This window comes from Leuciscus leuciscus, assembly GCF_965113295.1.
Source record: "Leuciscus leuciscus genome assembly, chromosome: 25".
NCBI classification, from domain to species: Eukaryota; Metazoa; Chordata; class Actinopteri; order Cypriniformes; family Leuciscidae; genus Leuciscus; species Leuciscus leuciscus.
Window position 1 is genome coordinate 19922431 of NC_138724.1, and position 19694 is coordinate 19942124.

Sequence of the window (19694 nt, forward strand, 5' to 3'; positions counted from 1 at the left end):
TTACTGTTGTTTTTTAAATAATTTTTCTTAGTTAAGGCATACTGACATTATTTACTCATTTATTTTTAACATTATGATCATTTTTTTAAACGTAAAAAAAAAAAAAAAAATGCGAGTGATCTAACAACATGGGAAAACTATTTCCTTTTTCAACTCTTTGACCTTTAGACTCGGACCTAGACACTGGCCAAGCACCGTACCATTAGAAACAGCGGCAAAGATTTTCGGTATCACAAATGATCTGATACTGGAACCACTGAAACCTGAATTACAGTCAAATTCCTGTAAATGCTCTCATGAGGGGTTTCCATGCTATTTATAAATCCCATTCATTACTAAACCTCATTTCATTTACTCTTGCCTCTTCACTTATACAATAATTCTCTGTAAATCCTGAAATGGAGGTTGTCTGTAAGTTTATGAAATAAATTCAGTATTGACACAGAGGTAATTATGGACAGTGGAACATATGGCTTAAAGCGGCTTGCCAGTTCCTCTGTCTGGATGCCAGTGAGAAACAGTATAAAGTTTTGCTTGGGCCAGAGTGACTTGTTTGAATTGTAGTAAAGATGGTGCCACTTAAATCTGCTAAGCTACAGGCTACTCATGATTTAAAGTAGCTTTCCTAATGCAAAACAGCAATTTATACACAATCATAGGAAATAATCACATTATCCAGGGGTAAGGTGAATTTGAAGAATAAATGTATGTTCTATTACTATTTATAAATCTTATTTTCTAGTAGAACAGTGTGCATGTACGTGCTACTGGTGCTTGTGTGTCATTTATAAGAAAAACCTCTGGTGAGAATGACTTGACACTTTTGACATGAACATTTGCACTTTTCAGTTCCTGGGATCAGATCTGTGCAGCTGCCTGCTTGCAGCTGAGCTCCAGTTGAGTTTTGCACTGTTTAAGTTTTCTAAAAACCCCTCTGCACCCCGACTTTACTGTATGTTCTCCTGGAACGCTTTAGTGCGTCTTTCCTTGCGGTCTGTTCTCCCTGCGGTTCAGACATGCCACCCAATCTCCCGCTTATTGGACCCATCTGTCTCATTAGATTGTGTGTCATTGCTGGTACTGTTTTAAATGTCAGATTTGGAGACCAGCCTGTATCACTTCCTCTTCCATTAAAGACACTAGAGAAAACGGCAGGTTTCTTAATAGGGTTGGCATTATTTCCCTACAGGGTTTAAGAGTTTTAGATGGGATATTTCGTGATCCAACTGCATTTTTTCTCGGTTGAAATTTTCCTTTCACCTTTACTTTATAAATAAAGTGTTCCACAAGGATTAGCCCAGGTAATAAACTCAAGGACGTGCACATGCAATGGCAATCGCAAGAGTCCAAGGGCTAGATTTGCTAAACAGGGCAAATTAGCGTGAGACCGCAATCCCAAATGTGTCAATGGGAGTGGAAAGTTCTGCGGGAGATCTAATGGAGATGCACAAATTAAAGAACACCGATGCAGCCATGTCAAGTGCAAAATGGTTAAGACATCTTTTTTGGGGGCGTTAATAACAGCGCAAAAAACAGTAAACTACCGCAAAACCTTAGTAAATCACGTTGTGTGATTTATTGAAATACTCTCCTCCCATAAATTTTGCGTATGAAAGGAAAACTCCTACAAATGCATATACAACAAGGTCAGCCTTTGTCATGTCTTTAGTAAATCCTGACTGTAGCTTTTTAATGCCAAAAGAAGGTCAATCATTTTCTTTCTAGAGTTCTCTTCTTTAAAACATTGTTAGTGAATTGTTAATACTGAGGCATTGTTTCTTCTCATATTTTCATCGACAGCATGTCTTTTAACTACTGCCATGATGGTAATTTTCCATCTCGTCTATACATTATCATTGATTAAAGGGTTAGTTCACCCAAAAATAAAAATGATCCCATAATTTACTCACCCTCAAGCCATCCTAGTTGAATATGACTCTCTTATTTCAGCCAAACACAATTATATTGCAAAATATCCTGGCTCTTCCAAGCTTTATAATGGGAGTGAATGGTACCTGAAAAGCCCCCCAAAAAAGCGCATCCATCCATCCTAAAAGTAATCCATACGGCTCCAAGGGGTTAATAAAGGCCTTCTGAAGCGAACCGATGTGTTTTTGTAACAGAAATATCCATAATCATAACTAGCTCATCACTAGCTTCCGGTAACGTCTGTCTGCGCGTTCACGAGAGAATCCAGTTCCGGTATAGGACGTAGGAGTAGCGTAAGCTTAGGTGAGAGTAGACGGCTCTCGCGGTTCAAACAAATAGGGCTGGGCAACAAACTCAAACTTTCTCTTTAAAAATTCTCATTTTAGACTTCTAATTTGTGACCTGTGTTTTATTTTGCTCTGTCCTCTGCGCTTTCACGTTCGTGGATGTGTCATGCGTCGGGTGAGTGTTCCGTCGGAACTCGACTCGTGTATTGAAGACAGTGATTCTAGTTCATAAAGTTATAAATATGGATACTATTCTTACAAAAGCGCATCACTTCGCTTCAGAAGGCCTTTATTAACTGTCTGTTTGGTCTTTTACTGCTAGCTTGACAACTCGATGCAAGACAAACATATAGAAAACACACACAACCTCATGTATACGCAAAGTATTGTTATTCAGCGCATTGTTTGGTGGTGCACAACGACTCAATGAAGGAAACATCTGCCTGCGTTTTGCACCGTCTGCACCAGATCACCACAGCCGGCTAACTGAGGGAGAACTGCTGCACGGCACATCCACATCGCCAGAGCAACTGCTGCTGCTGCTGCTGCTCTCTCACACATATACACACACACACACACACACACACACACACACACACAAAAAGTGAAGTTCTGCTTCAGCATACCGCCAGCATCCTCCACAGCAGCTGTGTGCATGTGTCTGTTTGTGTATGTGTGTCAACACATGAACTTTCTCTTTTCATCCACCAGTTGGGAACATGGTCTTCACCGCTGGCCATCAGCTCTGTTCCGTATTCATGTGGAGTGTGTGGACGAGCACACGCTCACAGTTCCTGTGTGGTAACCCTGTTTAGATGCAGTAGGTTACACTAAGCAGATCTTAGATCAGTGCCGAGCCCCAGGTTTTTCATCAAGGCTCACTTTCACCCATATTCAAACTAATCTAACAAGAAGTTGGAAAGCTGATACAGAAACAACATGTCAATGAAGCTCCACTAGGATCTATTAACCTGATGGGGTTTTAGGGATAAAGCCAGTGTATCTGCTCATTTAAATGTAGTTTTCTAAAGGCACAAAATGTTCAAACGTTGGTGGCAATATGGTACATGTAATATGCATCACAAACTGATTACTTTTTGAAAGAATTAAAGGTAAAGGTAACCTTTTAAACTAAATGATGCAGAATAATAAGTAACTAACCCTAAAGAAAACCCTAACCTTAATCCTATAGTAAGTGCATGTAGTTAAGAAATATTACTTGGTGCCTATTTATGTAATTACACTGTAACAATGTCACCTTAAAATGTCCCCACTGAGTAAAAAATCTGCCAGTCAAGCATGGTGTTACTGTTATAGAAAACCAAGAGCTGAAAGCTGAAAGTGAGAAACAATAAGGAAAACGTAACATGTCACGATCCATAAGTAACAACTTTCCCTAATTAGTTAAGAGTTATAATGCAATAAAGCATTAGTGGTCCCAATTTGAATCCATGGTTTATCCGTCATTTATCATTAATGATGGATAAACCATTTTTCTCCACATGCAGAAACGAAAGCAGCATATATACCATGAAAATGTGCATTCCATGATTTTATTTTTCACAGGAAGCAGAGTCATGTGAAACAATGAATCGATGCATTTACTGCTGACCAACAATACATGTGATTGCTATAACATGTGATAGGAGACCATGATAATTTAATGCTATTTCCATTTTTAGTAAAGCTCTATGAATACATTTCACTAGAAAGCTAACTTGAAAGTGTTCATTTTTATTATTCTTTTATTCAGACCTCAAATTTCAGAGGAGCTCTTGTAAATTTAACTGATAATATACAATAGTGTTACATTTTCACCACAGGTTTGGTAAATAACCTTGATGTGTGCAATGTCATGGTACTTTTCACCTGCAACTTCCACTTCCACATATACTGTAATATTGGGAAAGGTCATTGTGATATTGCTCTGCTGTGTGTAGTCCTTCTGGAGGTTAGGAAGCTAAGTCAATATCAGGTTCCCCAGAGAGGAGGCTCTTTGTCTGAGAAGAGATGGCTACCACAGTGACTCCTTAAGTCCAGACTTCCACCGGCCCTTTCTGTCCTCTCTCCCAACCACACAAATAGCTTAGCGTGGGTAGGGCACGATCGGACGTTAAAATAATAATATCCCGTTTAGCAAAAGGGGAAAGCACAAGCACTCTCATTCCCAGAGCGAGTGGTGGGAAGAATCGATGATTTCCTTTTCCGAGTCTCTGAGGATTAAGGATACAGCGCAGGTCCCGGGGGTGTCTATCATATTTATAGTCCTCTCGATAAGCTTGCAGAACTTGTGAGAACTTCTCATCAATGAATCAAACAAGGGAAACAAGGGATCATGTGGAAAGTGCATCTCCCAACCACGAGCGTGTAGTATCTTGTATCTTCCACACAATGGCCGAGCAGTGAAGGTGTGTGACGTGAATGCGCTGAAGACAGCAACCTGAGATTGAGCTTTTGAAGTGTCAGTCCAGGTTTCTATTGCTCTGGAATTGTCAGGCATTAACCACAAGTCTGTCCCGAGGTGCGGCGCCCTGAGCGAGGGAGTGGGGGACTTTTTCTCAGGTGAAGTGTTCCTGGGCTTTGTGTGCCACCGCAAATCGGTATCCCATACACGAGTATGAGAAGTGCTCGAGTATCGGAAATAGATCGGTGGCTTTGCCCTATGGCCTGTCCTGGGCTGCTGACATCGGGTCTCTACTAATGGGGAAAGCCCCAGCGTATGCATGCGTGACTCTATTCATGAGAATGTCAATTAAGGATCACATGTCGAGACTGACACTCTTCATCTGTGTGAAAAATTTGAGCATGTTGGGGAAAAAATAAATGGCAATTAGAAATGGGAAGATTGATCTTGAATATTAATGTGTTCAATACCAATGTTATATTGTATTGAGAGGACTGATACTTCTGATATGCCTTTTTAAAGGGATCACAAACTGCATTGTTTTATTGTTTTATAATGTTTCCTGGGGTGCACTTAAAATGTTAGTTGGATTTTTACATCAAAAATTGTCATAATTTGGAATTAAAAGGCATTTTTCCTACCCTGATTTTAGCATCTGATTTGAACGCTCTGTTTGAAGGGGTGTGTCTGCTGTGAGACTTCAGTGTAAACACCCACTGCTGTGATTGGCTGACATGTTTGCAAATGAAATAGCTAGTCTTACATGTGAAACTCTCTCAAAAACTTTTAGAACATTTTTACTATTACAGCTCTCAAGGTTAACTAATCATGAAAAGTGTTGATTTATAGCATTACATTTATATTGTGGCATGAAAGGTTGCAGCGATGAGCATTGTAGCACAGACATGTTGAGCGCATGAATGCAGTGATCTCGTCATTGCAACTCGATTTCTGCAAATTGCGAGTGATTTACCAAAGAATCCACTGAGAAATGTACTGAATACATATAAATAATGCTCAACTGAGACATTCATATGGTTATTAACAGTGTTGGGAGTAACGCGTTACAAAAGTAATGCATTACAGTAACATATTACTTTTTGCTGTAACGCAGTAGTGTAAGGCATTAATAATCAATTTTCAGTAATATTTTACTCGGTACATGTATGTTAAGTAACGCTTGCGTTACAACACACTTTTAGGCCAAAATTGAATTGTTAAAAAAAAAACGGGGGGGAAAAACAGCAAGTGAGACATTAACGAATGAAAAATGCAAGTAAGTTATTACCTGTTCGTGGTCAATCAATAGCCGCATGTGGTGTCCAAGTTTGTAAATAAAGACTAAATGACAGCTTCTGATATATTTGTATGGCGATTTATTTCATTCATCTCCCTCTTGCTGGTGTACCTTTGTATTGTGTGACATAGTCCAGTGAAGGCGTGTTTAGGGCGTGTTTTACAGGAGTGCAGCGAGGCATGATTTCGGTCTCTGTGCTCGCGCTGGCCAGTGGAAAAGCGGCTAATGGGAGAATATGGTAGAAGAAGACTGTACATTCGCGAGATGGACGTATGCGCATTAGCTACTCTGTTTGTTCTGTGTTTTCTTTCTAACCAGTTAGGCTATGTTCAGGTGGTGTTTTTCATCATGTTTTCATCACGCAATCATGTTTTTGATGCGGTGGTGATGCGTTCATGTAAAATGTAAGGGTGGCGCTGCCAATAAAAAGCACCTAAAAGCTGTCACAAAGAACCGGCAAAAGTTATGATTATGAATATGTCAAATATAGCAAGGAGACATTTAAATTTGTTATTAATAAACAAGTATTTTCTGTGTCAGTGTCGGCTGCAAAGATCAAGTTTACGATGCTGACTCGCAATCTTCGCAGTAGTGAACGCGCCAGAGAGAAATGCACATTTCATATGGATTACATAAGCAGAGAGCAGTCTGTTTTCTTTCGTTTTGAATGGTTCTGTTTAAAAGTAGACATGTCTGTGAGGCAAGTAGGTGCTGAGTTTATGTTAATTTATGAGACGAGCTCCAGTTCACGCGCCGGCGCCTCCGGGTCCTGATTATCTCTTGTCTAATATATTTACTTCTTATTTATTAAGTCTAGGCAATTGGTTGATGAAACATTGATTAAAATTAAGATACAATTAATAAAAAAAGAAAAACACTTTAAAGAAAGGCTTTGTGCTTTCTGTTTGAGGTCTGTGAAAGTTTTAAAGCAGTCTTTTAGTTTCGCTTTCAGAGCAGTCACGTCCGTAAGATTGTTTTTTCCTCATAAATGCGAACACGAAAAATTAAATAAAATGAATATATTATGTTCTGTGGAGAGCCAACCCTTCTTCATCCAGTGGGTAGTACTTTTGGTTTGCTTAGTGTAATTCACAGAATGACAAAAAATATTTTGCTACCTAAAAGTTAAAGATTTTTTGTGTCACGCATGCATGCATGTCTATTTCCCTCATATTAAATATAAAACGCATATGTAGACTGATATTTTTCTAATGTCTGGACTCCTTTATTAAGGGAGTAGCCTATGGATATATAAACAGACGTTTCAATATATTGGTATTAAATGCATTTTCGGAGAATTTATATTTCAAGTTTTTATTGCAAATGTCACGTCCAAAACGCTGGAATTGCCCAATTTTAAAGAATTTATCCTCAACTAGTTTTGTGGTGTAGGTCTACGTATTTTATAATGTTAACTTCAAATAATACTAGTAATTTAAAGATGTGGTAACATTGGATCTGGATGGGAAGCAGGGCTCGCAAAATTTCAAAATCGCTGGTAGCCCTTCGGGCAGGCACTCTTCAGATTTTGGTAGCCCGAAATGAATTTTACTAGCCCAGATAAAAAAACAATTTTCAATGTAGAAAATTGGTTAGGAGTCAAAACAATGAATCAAAAACTTTTTCAAAACACAAAATATCAACAAATATGCATCTGGTTCTAACTGAACTGAAATGTGTGTGACAAGTATGGAACATGAATCAGTCATGTCTGTGGCTCAGCCCCCAATGAGGGTATGATAAAAAAACTAAAAAAAGTAACACTTTAGTTTAGGGTCTAATCTGGGTCTAATACTCACTCATACTGAGTCAGGGGGGTTCGGGGGCACCCCCGAGAAAATTTAGATTTCTCTGATCTACATATGTGCATTTTAAGATGTTTTGAAGGCCAAAAAAAATGGATGTAAGTGGCCAGCTGATTATTTTTCTCTCCTCATCAGCATCACACTCCTATTCTTTGTCTTCCCCTCCTAAAGCTGAGCTTTGACTGATATAGGCTTTTCATTTTTGTCTGTCAGTGAAGCATAGGGTCATCTGATAGGTTGATTTATGAATCATTTTCTCAGACGCATTAATTTACTGAAAGCTACTAGGAAAGCTAGGTACACATTCATTATTGATCTTATTCCTAATACAGGGCCGTAGACAGGGCTTTATAATCAAAGAGGTCCTGCATTTAAGGTTATTAGGGGGTTCATTTTTTTTATTTCTCTGATATGTCCATTTCAAGACATTTTAAGGCCAAAAAAGGATAAGAAATAGCTTTAAAACAACGTCAGTGGGCAGTAGATTATTTGTCAATACCTGCTCTCACTTCTTATCCATCACTCTTTCTTTTTCTCTCAGTCTCATCTTGCCCTGTCTCTTCCCCTCCTAAAGCTGAACTTTTTTAATTTACTGAAGGCTACAAATTGTATATTAATTCTCAACATGTACACATTCATTATTAATCTTGTGCCCAACATGAAAACGGCTTTGTTAATGCTCTGTTAATGTCCCCTCACAATGACAGCAAACTAATTATTAGTCACGTTACATAGGCCTATTTTCAGTTCAAAATGGCGAAATTCGACAAAAGTATATTCGTTTGTCTGATCATTTTTGTCATTCGTTTCACATTTATGACCTAAAAAACTGTCAAATATGAAATGTTTAGTTTAGCTACTTACATCTTATCTCGCACTTGACCGTAAACTGAAGCGAGTCGCTCGCTCTGCTCAAATTCGCGCTCAGAAGCTTCTGTGTATATAAAGCCCGCCTACTTTGATTTGATTGGTCATCTCAAATATTCTGACATTGACAGACCAATGAGACTCAGATGAACACACACACACACACACACACACCCTGTCCTCTGTTTCTGACGTGCGCTCTGCTCAGAGCCACTGCGGATTGAAGATGAAGAACGCGCTGAATCTGATTATAACAAGACTGAAACGAACAGTATTTCAGATAGCCCGTCGGGCAGGCCGGTTATGCATTTTGGTAGCCCGAATGGAAAACAATATAGCCCCGGGACGTCGGGCAGGCGATTTTGCGAGCCCTGGGAAGGATAACTCAGTGTCGCGATTTCGGTTTCATATCGCATATCTTTACAGCTCTAGTCATTTTAGAATGTTAAGATCTACTTCTGTAGTTATTTAGGTGAAAGTAACTCAAAAGTAATACAGGCGTAATGTAACGCATTACAATTCTGAGACAGTCTGATCCTGTATCGCTCTTCTCTCCTCGTCATCTCACTAACACTTCAGTGGGCGGGGCCAAAGTTGCAATGATGAAGTAGGCTTTTATTTTCTTCTGCAGAGGTGGTCTTTCACCTATCTATGACGTCATAAATAGGCACATTCCACATCGCGTCGTTCTCTGGGCTTGATTAAAGTAAAAGCTTTTTTTTGAGGACGTTTTCAGTTCTGAAACTTACAGAATATTCTTATAGTATGATGTAATATGTCAAAAGCTGAAGGAAAATGTGATTTCTCAGTTCATGACCCCTTTAAAAATATATGTATATTTTTATTTAAAAAAATGTATTTCATTAAAAATATATATTTTTGTTTTTAATAATGATTTTACTATTTATTTAGTATATATATAATATAGTATATATATATATATATATATATATATATATATATATATATATAAACTACCTTATTAGGAAACTCTTACTTTATACATACAGTCGGCATCTAGTCATAGTTGGGGGCGTGGTCTGGCGTGGCGAGGGTAGAGTCGGCGTGGGGGAAAACACTGCAAACATCGTGTGTATTTGAATGACAAAAATGTCGTATTGCGAGTCATTGACGCCTGCCGACCGGCAACGGTACATTGCAAAATTAACTGCAATAGGTTATGATTGCCCTTATTTAATTAAAAACTGGGTCAATTACCCAACCAAATGGCCGGAGGTGTCTCCAGACATATTTTGTTATCTGGTTGAATCTCCAGGTAAGACATCGCGGTAGCTGTAGTGGTAACATTAGCCTGTTGCATACTATAACTCCATAAAACCTTGTCACTTACCAATTGTACGTATGCTTCACTCCAAACTATTAATCCTTTTGTAAAACAGTGATCAGTAGTACGAAGTTGCCGAGGGACTGTGCTGACAGTTACATTATCCCTAACTCACAGACTGCAGTCTGTATTGAGTGTAGACCTCGAACTACTCCATAGGTTCACGATTGGCCTATCAAGCAAGCTTCAGCTGATAACGCTAATGTGAATGAGACATCCCTTATGAAAAACAACTATAGGAATCTTGTAGTATTTTGGGACAAAATATTATAGTTATCTTATAGGAATACTATAGTATTTTGGGACATACTGTAGAAGTACTATAGAGGTATTACAGAACATCACAGAAGTACACTACTATAGAAATCTTATAGGATCACTATAGTTCTTTTTCGTAAGGGATGTAGACAAATCTGGCCCACTGCCTAATACGAGTTTAACACCCACTACTATATCACACAGGGATCTACTCACACAGACAGTCCCTGTCCTCCTTTCCGGTTCTGTGTGTTTATTAGGAAGAATGTAGAACTTAAATTCATAATTTGTTTGTTTATTGGCGGTACAGAAAACGACACTGCAACTCTTCGGCATGATTGTCCCGTGTATTTCAATGAGCGCGAAGGCAATGTTTTCCCCCACGGGCTAAATTCACATCACGTGACGGGGCGTTCCCGGGGGCGTTCCCAGACCAACCGTCTGTATGTATTGTGTAAGATAGGAATTATTTCACCTTCTGCTTTTTTAACATGCAGAAATTAAGAAAAAAAACAGAGAGAGTGTGAATAAAATCATGAGAGATAGGCAGAGAAACATAATCTGGAGTTATTTAACACTAAATGGCAACCAAGGTAGATCTGACAGTTATTATAGAGTGCAACAATCCCTAGTGAAAAAAGTATACTTTATTGTATTTGAAATATATTCCCTTTTTCAATAGCACATTGCAAATATACTTACAAAAAAATTACTATCTTTAAATATATTAAAAGTATATTAGCATCATGCTTTTACCATTTTCACAATACAACTTATAACACACTTTGAATTTTCACTTCAAGTATATTTTTCTAAAATATATTTTTAGAAAATATACTAAAGTACAATTATTTTAGTTAATTTTTTAAGTGTATTTATTTGCACTTTATTAAAAATATATTTTAGGTATATTTTAACTGTGTGCTGGAAATGATCATTGTAGCAATGCATTGAAAGTATACTTTCAAAATACATTATAGTATACAATAGTATTTTGTACAAAGTATAGCTAAGTATTATTTGTCTATTAATGTGCATTTTTTATAGAAGACAAAGTGTGTAATTTGTAGTATACACTTATAGTGCGGCTGACATGTATCGCCGTTGTGCTCCAGGAGACCCGAGTTCGAGTCCCGGCTCGTGGACCTTTCCTGATCCCGTCCTCCCTCTCTCTCTCCCACCTCACTTCCTGTCTACTGTCCTATCCTAATAAAAGGCAAAAACTAAAACTAAAAATCTTTGAAAAAATAAAATTACAATTAAAATAATAATAAATAAATAAATAAATAAATATATATAAATATGGAAATATATTTGTCATGATTCTGTCATGATAAACACAATTTGTCATGATTCTGCCATCTAGTCCTTGTCATTCTTTAATTCTTGAGGCAGGATCATGACAGACCCATGTTTTGTGTACAAGCTAATGGCCATTTGTTTGGGCCATGTGCTTGTGTTGTCTCGTTCTCTTGCCCCGCCCCCTTGTTATCCTCGTTTTGTCATTATTGCTTTACCTGTGTCACCTGTTGTGTTATCATTAGTCTCCCTATTTAATCCCCTTGTGTTTGCTGTCTTGTGCCGGTTCATTGTTGCATGTTCATGCTATCATTCCTCTCTGTGAGTACCCTGTCAAGAGAGAGTTCTGTTTCTGTATTTGCTGTTTGTTTGTAGTCTAGATATGTCAAGCCATAGTCTAGTTTAGTGACTCGTTGTCCTGTCTGTTTTGCCCCCTTGTGGGTTTTGTTTTCCCCATTCTTTGTCATCAATAAACCTTGTGTGTAGTGCATACTGTCTGCACTTGGGTTCATCTCTGTATCCACATAACACAATTATTTTAAAACTAAGTTGAAATGATGCTGGCTGACAACTTCAACAGACCCAAATACGATCGTTTAACAACATTGTGGCTAATAGTAAAGGTTTTATAACTTTCAAATCTAATGGTAAATGGCTATACTTTAATCACCATTTTATTGAAATAAATAAATAAACAAACAAATTAATTAAAGCGACAATATGTTTTTTTCTTCGCCGCTAGGGTTCGTTAACCTCTTACAATATCAAAGCCGTAGGTTGATGACGCATAAGCAGAATTATGGAACTTGCCGTCATGCTGAAGGATCTAATAATGTTTATGGATGAGTGAATACATTGATGTTTTTAACATGACTGTGGAATGAAGCAGGTCGCAAATTGCTGATCATATTCTAACATTTCATCATGTTGAGCTATATGACATTAGCCGCGTTTCCACTGTCGGGCCAGGGCCGGGCCGTGCTAGTGCGTGCCAGGGCCAGTCGCGTTTCCACTGTCACTTCCGGGGCTTGATCGGGGCTTACTCAGGGCCAACGGCCAGGATTTCTGGCCCGTCGAATACCTTGGGCCAGAGCGGGCCAGCTCGGGCTAGAGGAGTGGTTACGAACAGAGGCGGAGTATACCTGAGTCGAGAGACGGCAGCGCCGGATGATTCTGTCAGCATTAAAGACTTTTAAAATAATTTAACTCGCGTTCATGTTTGAATGCCTTGTGTTTGTGATGCAAAAGACTATGCGCGCTAACCGTTACCATAGTAAACATAGTAAACGCTTGAAGATACGCATAGTAAAAAAACATACGCTTGAAGAAATCAGACCAATCATAAAGGCTATCACAGTCATGTTTTTATTTTATCTGTCAGTAGCCCACGTCTCGTCTCTTTATACCGGACTATCATAAAATAAAGCAACTTTTTTTTCGGGAGCTTCCTCTGTGCAGAAACGAGGACGTTATAAAATACATCGTTGCTGAACTTGCTAAGCTAAGCATTCAGTGAACAACGCTTCAAGTTCGGGAAAAAATTAAAAAGTTGTGGGCGCAGTACAAGGCGATTAAAACGCACAATGGACAAAGCGGTGCCCAGAGAAGGAACTTTCCATGGTTCGACTTGATGGACGGTGTGCTGGGTCACCGTCCATCTGTTAGTGGAGAGACAAGTCGGGACACTATGGCAGCCGCGGACGGTGAGTTAATACATGCTATCTTCTTAAAATCTAAGTTTTCTAACTTCCTGCCTGAATGAACATCATAATTCCCGCTGAAATGGGTGGGGTTGTATGACGTTTGATCCAGGAAGGCATGTTAAGGGCGGGGTTTAGGGCAGCGCTGCAGGGCTAATGGCCCGGCAGTGGAAACGCAAGCCCGGTGCTTGAGGCCCGAGGCCACTGACCCGGCTCGGCTCGCTGTTATCCCTAGCCCGGCCCTGGCCCGACAGTGGAAACGCGGCTATTGATTTGTTTTATGTACATTTGCTCACCTGTCTAATAAAGTGCATGCAGGAGCGTGCATGCAGGTGTGCATCTACGACTCTGTCAAGTCGAAGTTTGTCATGGACGTGGAGCTCTCGGCATCTCGAAAATGCCACGCTGATATTGATCCTTGTTTTAGTTTTCCTTTTTTCCCAAAGTCTGCTTGCCATAGTCCATAATGTTTGAATGAAACAACAACAGCGTGTGCGTGCCGCTAGTCGTAACGCGGTTGTCCACATCTGTCGCCATGGTTACTATGGCAGTACGAGCGGAAACCAGGGATAACGCGGATATTACGTCATTGACGGGCGACAAGTGGGACAGGGCGACAGGGACGAGCCATTATTTAAAATTGGAATTTCTCTGAAATTTTTAATCTTTGGGAACTTTTGGGATATTGTTAGGAAATATATCACACTGTGCAAGTGATTTTTGGAGATTTTATTACAAAAATCGTACATATTGTAGCTTTAATTGCAGTGATAGTAGAGTTGATAGTTTTTGGTGTCAGATTGAAAAGAAAATAATGGTATCACCCATCCCTAACGCCAGTGTTTTAACTGTAATTAGATCAGAAAAGAATTTGCAGTGACATGACAGAACACAAATACTTGTCTTTTTATGTAAAGTCAAGGATGGGGTATAGAAATTAGTTCTTAGTTAGAAATTAGTTAGAAATACGGCCAGGATCTAGCTATCATCTCCCTGAGATGAGCTCCTCTGGGCAGGGTGGCGATTGTTCAGCATTGAGGACAGGCCTGTGGTCCCTCAACGGGCACAGAAGCACCAGCGTACATACCAACATACCACAGTGATAGTTGAACATGTCCCAGAGCGAGGGCCAAGCAGCGAGCCCACCCAGCTCAGTTGGCCCTCCGCAGTCTACCTTCCGCGTTCCTGGTGGGGTCCGGCCGAGGATCAAGGGCAGGCCGCGCGTCAGGGGACACGATTATGAGTGCAGGGGCCCGGCCATCACTTTCAAGCTCTGGCCCAGGAGTGTAATTTCATCAAACGCTATTTCCTGCAGATAAGACCCAAACATTTCTCCTCTTTTCTTATTTTTAGGGTGGGAGGGATCAGGAGTGATTGACATGATTTCGAATGTGAATCATCTGTAGCTAGAGGTATTGCAACGTGTCAAGTTAAGGCTCATCTGCCAATGTATGTGTACAAGTACATGCTTTATGAATAGCCGCTTATCTATGTTTCGTTGCGTTCAGCCCCTTTCCATTCAAACATAACGTAACTCCACTCTCTAGCTCTTTAATAGCTTAATCAGGCCCGTATTACACTATTACTTTACTCACCCAAGACCCTGCAAATTGTTTCCAGCTTTGAGTAAAATCAGTTAAGATCGTTTGCAGGCCCTGATAGGAAGCCGATTTTAATTTAGCGTATTTGGTCCTTGTTCTCTCTCTTTTGGTTTTGTGTTTAGACTAGAGAGTCCAGTCCATGACTCCGATTTTTTGCCTTATCTAACTTTGTTTGACCTCAGTAGCATGTTCCTGGCTGTTGGCATTCCCACAGTTGGAATTTAAAGGAAAGTGTGTTGTGTCAATGAATGTGAAACATTAGGAGCTCATCTGAATCTGAACTGAATGACGCTGTCACAAGGGAAAGGAGGACAGGCATACAAGGACAAACATGGTACTTCCTTCCACGTGCCTCTGCCGTGATCCCAATCATTCATAAATTTGCACACCCAGGGAGGTTTGGAAGTCTGTCCATCCTGTTCATTATCTGGAGGCCTCTGGCCATTAGGCTGGAATGAGAGACCATCACACAGGCTCATCTCCAGATAGCGTCATGGTCCGGAGGGATGGAGACCTGAAAGCCCTAACAGTTCTCTTTTCCGCTGGCTCGGTCTCAGTTCATCACTCCCTGCCCGCTTTCATCTGGCCTCACTCTCTTTTCTGAGTTTATGGCCTTCCAAGTCAACACTCTTATGGAGCACTTATTGTACACTGGCATCGATTCACAGTCCACTTCATAGATTTTGATACTGTTGTTGAATTGGAATGCCTATTATAAACAGTACAGTACAGGCTGAACTGAACTCATTTCATAGTTGATGAACTGTACAGTGTACACAGATATTGAACAGAACTGAATCAACACCGAACTGAGCTAAATATTGACACTATTGTTTTCTGTATAGCTGCTTTACATCAGAATTTAAATTCGTCTCATATTTGGTAAAGTTTACATCATTGATTGTTATTTTCCTGTTTATTATTGTGAAGCTGCTTTCAAAAAATCTGTATTGTACTGTATAAAAGGCTATAAAAAATGAAGGTGACTTGACATTACCACTTTACATGTTTTTCCGCTTTCTTTTCTGTTGATTCTCAAACAGATGAAAAAGAGGACCAGTGATTCCCAACCAGCTCTTGATTTTGCTATAAAATTCATAATTCATTTTAAGGAGAAAACATAATATGGGTTTCAGGTTTTTGCAATTTGTGTGAGTGAGAGTTGTAGTGGAACATGTGCACATAAAGACTCTGTACAGAGGTAGATTTATGCAACACTTCACAACTGTACAGCGTTCTTGCTTTTTCATCTCAGATTCTGTACTTCTCAAACTGCACCAGTTCATAAAAAAACAATATGGATGCTAAATGAACTAATATGAGTTAATAGGAACACATTTCTAGTTTGGTGTTGATGAAAGGGCATTTGAGCCTTTTTGATGGGGCCGTGGGATAAATACAACAGTGAAGGTTGGGAAGCACTGGTATAGACTGCGCAGCCACCATCTTTCTTTCTGCTTTCCAGTTCTCATGCAGGCACTCATGAGCGAGAGCAGAAAAGGAGGGGATATTTTCAGTTTTCAGATAAAGGGCCATGGTCTTTCTCATCCTCTCTGTCTCTTTTGACTTCTGTCTCGCGTGTTTTTCTCTGTCTTCCTGTCTTGCGCACCTTCCTCTCTCGCTCTCTCTTTTCTTTCCTTTTGACTGTTTCACCGAATGACTGCTCTGCCTTGGCCTCTCTCCATTTCTTAATGTCTGCCCCTTTTATCTCTGCACCAGCCATCTGTACCATTCTATGTAGAACGTTTCACAATTTCCCCCCTCAGTCATCTCAAAGATTCGCCTCTCTCAGCAGACTCTGTTCTGAAAGCCCAACTCGCCAAAATGTAAATAGTGCAGAGGCTTTCTCATTACCTCACTGGGTATTTTTAGGTGCCTCTTAAGAGCAGACACAAGAGAAGCCCATAACTCACAAGAAAAATCGTAGACAAACCAAAACAACAATGCACCGACTACAGTAAAGCAGTCCAGTGAAGCATGTGACAGTGGGCTGTAAAACTACATGTAAAGAAGTCAACTTTGTCCTTATTCCTTCCCTCATTTTTACGTCACATTTGAAAGCGTTTTGAGAAGTTAGTAATGGTCTTGCTTTCCATTGTAGTGTGGGAACAGGAGTTGGTGTCTGAAGAGAGATCACAGTTGTCATCACATCATCCATCGCTAACCCTCCATCCATATAAAGCTCTTTCTGATTCTGATTCTGATTCTGATTCATATGCCTCTCCCTCTGCTGGTACGAAGTGTCCCATTCAGTGTCAACAATGTCTTTGAGGAAAGGAGGAAGTTTTGCTCTGTCTGCTGTGTCTGTGGGGCTCAGCTTTAACGGGGTGTTCCCTCCCTGGTTCCTCTCCAGCAAAATTACCTTCAGCTGCAGTCGGAGCCAGAAGATGACACACATCTGGGAGTCTGGGCCCAAAGCCGAGGTGGAGGCTCTGTCTTGATGCTTCTGCTTATGCTGTAGTCATCATGAGGCTCTCTTCGCTACGTCTCCCAGCTTTCTTCCAGGAAAGGCCTTTTTCCAGCCCGTTCACACTGTACAGTCATTAGACTGTTTGGAAATGGAGCATGGGATTTAGGAACAAATCACAAGGATGACTTTTCCCTTTCTTTCACTATTCACTCTTTAATATTCATGAATGTGGCACTTGAAAAGTTAGGCAATGCTATATGATCTCAAAAGTGTGGGGGACCCAATTATAAAACAATACATTTTTCAGTTTTTGCTTAAAGATTGTCTGTATTGTTTTTCGTACTCTTGTCAAACAAAACACATTTTTTCAAATATAATTTTTGTTTTCTAGAAAGACAAATCTTGAAATTTCTAAAAGTTTTTTTAGAAAAATTTTTTTTTGTAAGTTTGGGCCAGTGAGAAGTTTGATTTAGGAGTGTGAAACTGCGACTCATAGCGCAGTTTCAAAGATGTGACTCAGAATTTGTTTCCACTGAGGTGAACATTCTCCATCCTGTCACCCGTAGTCATAAAGAAACACAGAGAGTGACACCACATGCACCTTTAAGCTGTATGCATTGTTGAATTGCTCATTCTTGTTTCTGGTAAAGAGGCTAGAACAAAAGAAATTACCTAAGCTCAGTGCACAAGAAACAAGTCTGTCTGTGACACAACGGGTAACACTGTCTGCTGCGTTTAATGGACAGACTCCAGAGTTCTTCCCATCTCCATTCAGGCTCTGTTACAGTGAGAAGGCTCCGTCGGAGTGGATCGTTTCCAGCAAGGATTCTCCTCTCACACTTCCTCTTTTTCATCTGGCCGGAGCGGTTTCCTGCCCCCTGGATGCTACGAGGCCATAGGGGCGGATGTGTCCTGAGGAGGGCTTTCCATTAGTACAAAGAGGTGCTGAAGAGAGAAGCCTTCATCCTTCCTTCCTTTAAAGAACCCCAAAACATGACATCATAGACTTAAACCTAAAAGGGGTGGAGAGGAGGAGGAGGAGGAGGAGAAAGAAAAGGTTGAGAGCCATAGAAAATACTTATCTTCCCTTTTTGAAGCATGGCAGCTCAATCTGACCCCAGACTTCCAGGAGGCTTTGATCAGGCTCAGCTTTCTGTTTCCAAAAGGCTACAAAAATATCCTTCTTATTTCAGAAACGTACATAATTTCTTCTCCCTCTTTCCCTTTGCATGGAATCTAATAAAGCAATGAAACTAATAAAGTGAATTAGGACCTGAGCCGGGCACCGGCGCACAACAGCCCTTTATGTCTTTCCTCCCAATATGGAGCTCACAGGGTTGAGCTCATGGCTCACAGGAAGGTCTCCAGCAACGTGGGGGAACAGCTCTAGTTTGGCGTGCAATGTCTGCAAGCAATCCGAACACATAAATGTATAGCTTTGAAGTCAGGTATTTTGAGGGGTCTGCTTTCACGTGCGGGCCCATTTCCTTCTCAAGATGGATACAGAATGGGTTTCTGAAGCTTCGACTGCAGAAAAAGGACAAGACAGAAGACAGGTTTAGAAAGCTAGATGGTGTCAGACCACGTGCTGTGCCATGCCTACAGTGGTCTAAAGGAGAAAGATTGAGAGAGAGCGAGGATAAAAAAACTTTTCTTTCATTTTACTGTGCAGCCAGCTGTACTGTACTTCAGCGGCTCTATGCACTCTATACACTCTGCTGAACTGCCAGATAGTAATCAATTATAACCCTTGTCACTTGGGGCCATGGGTATAGCAGCTGGCCACAGGAAGCACGAGTTCCATAGCCTCTTAGCCAATCAACTGCCTCCAGCTGTCCCCACACTTAACCACCATTCAAAGTGTGGCTGCTGCGTGCTACTGACAAGGTTCCCTCACCGGACTTTCTTTTCCAGTTCTTCCTTCCTAATTCTCAACAGCGCAGATACATCCGCCTCAGGCTCTGACCACCACCCTCCCCCTAAAGCGTCTCCGTCTCTCTCTCTCTCTCTCTCTCTCTCTCTCTCTCTCTCTCTCTCTCTCTCTCTCTCTCTCTCTCTCTCTCTCTCTCTCTCACTCACTCTCTTTTTCTTTCTCAGTCCCTGCCTTTTTGACATACTCTCCCTCCGCTCTTTCCTTTGTCTTTTCTGAGTCTCATTCTCATTCTTTTCTTTCGTGTCCGTGAACTTTCGTCTTTCTTCTGCCAGCTCTTCTTTTCTTCCCTCATGCTCTTGGAGTTTTTTCACAGGTGTTTTTGTGTGTGTGTGTAAGGGGGGGATTTGCATGTTCTCTGGATATCCAGCCTGTGGAGAGCAAGCCAGTCGGCAGATCAAAGCCCAGCCCTGTAAAATGATCTGAAAGAGTCCCCCATTAGCATCCATCAGGGTACCCTGAAAGCTCCCCGCTCGGCTGAGGGGGTCTGAGGGCCCCCCAAAGTGAAAGGCAGTCTGCGGAGAGAAAGAATTGGAGGGGGGGGATAAAAAACAGGCAACCC

General features: G+C 40.6%; 1 protein-coding gene and 1 long non-coding RNA gene across 7 annotated transcripts in view; one reads left to right on the forward strand and one right to left on the reverse strand.

The window, feature by feature from the left end:
• The window catches only part of LOC309490294 (uncharacterized protein), a 142155-nt gene that overhangs the window by 109682 nt on the left and 12779 nt on the right, over positions 1-19694 (forward strand). The window contains exons 5-6 of one of the 6 annotated variants that reach the window (XM_082159384.1): positions 16894-16965; positions 17005-19675. The exons of the other annotated variants lie outside the window; for them this stretch is intronic. Coding sequence (XP_082015510.1) covers positions 16894-16918 — 25 coding nt within the window. The 3' untranslated portion in view covers positions 16919-16965; positions 17005-19675. Of the gene's footprint in view, positions 1-16893; positions 16966-17004; positions 19676-19694 lie in introns of those variants that run through there. 6 annotated transcript variants of the gene reach the window in all.
• LOC309490299 lies at positions 111-7381 on the reverse strand. Its single transcript, XR_014202664.1, has 2 exons — positions 7248-7381; positions 111-7031 (listed from the first exon to the last, which is right to left on the reverse strand). It is a non-coding gene; the product is annotated as an uncharacterized lncRNA (long non-coding RNA).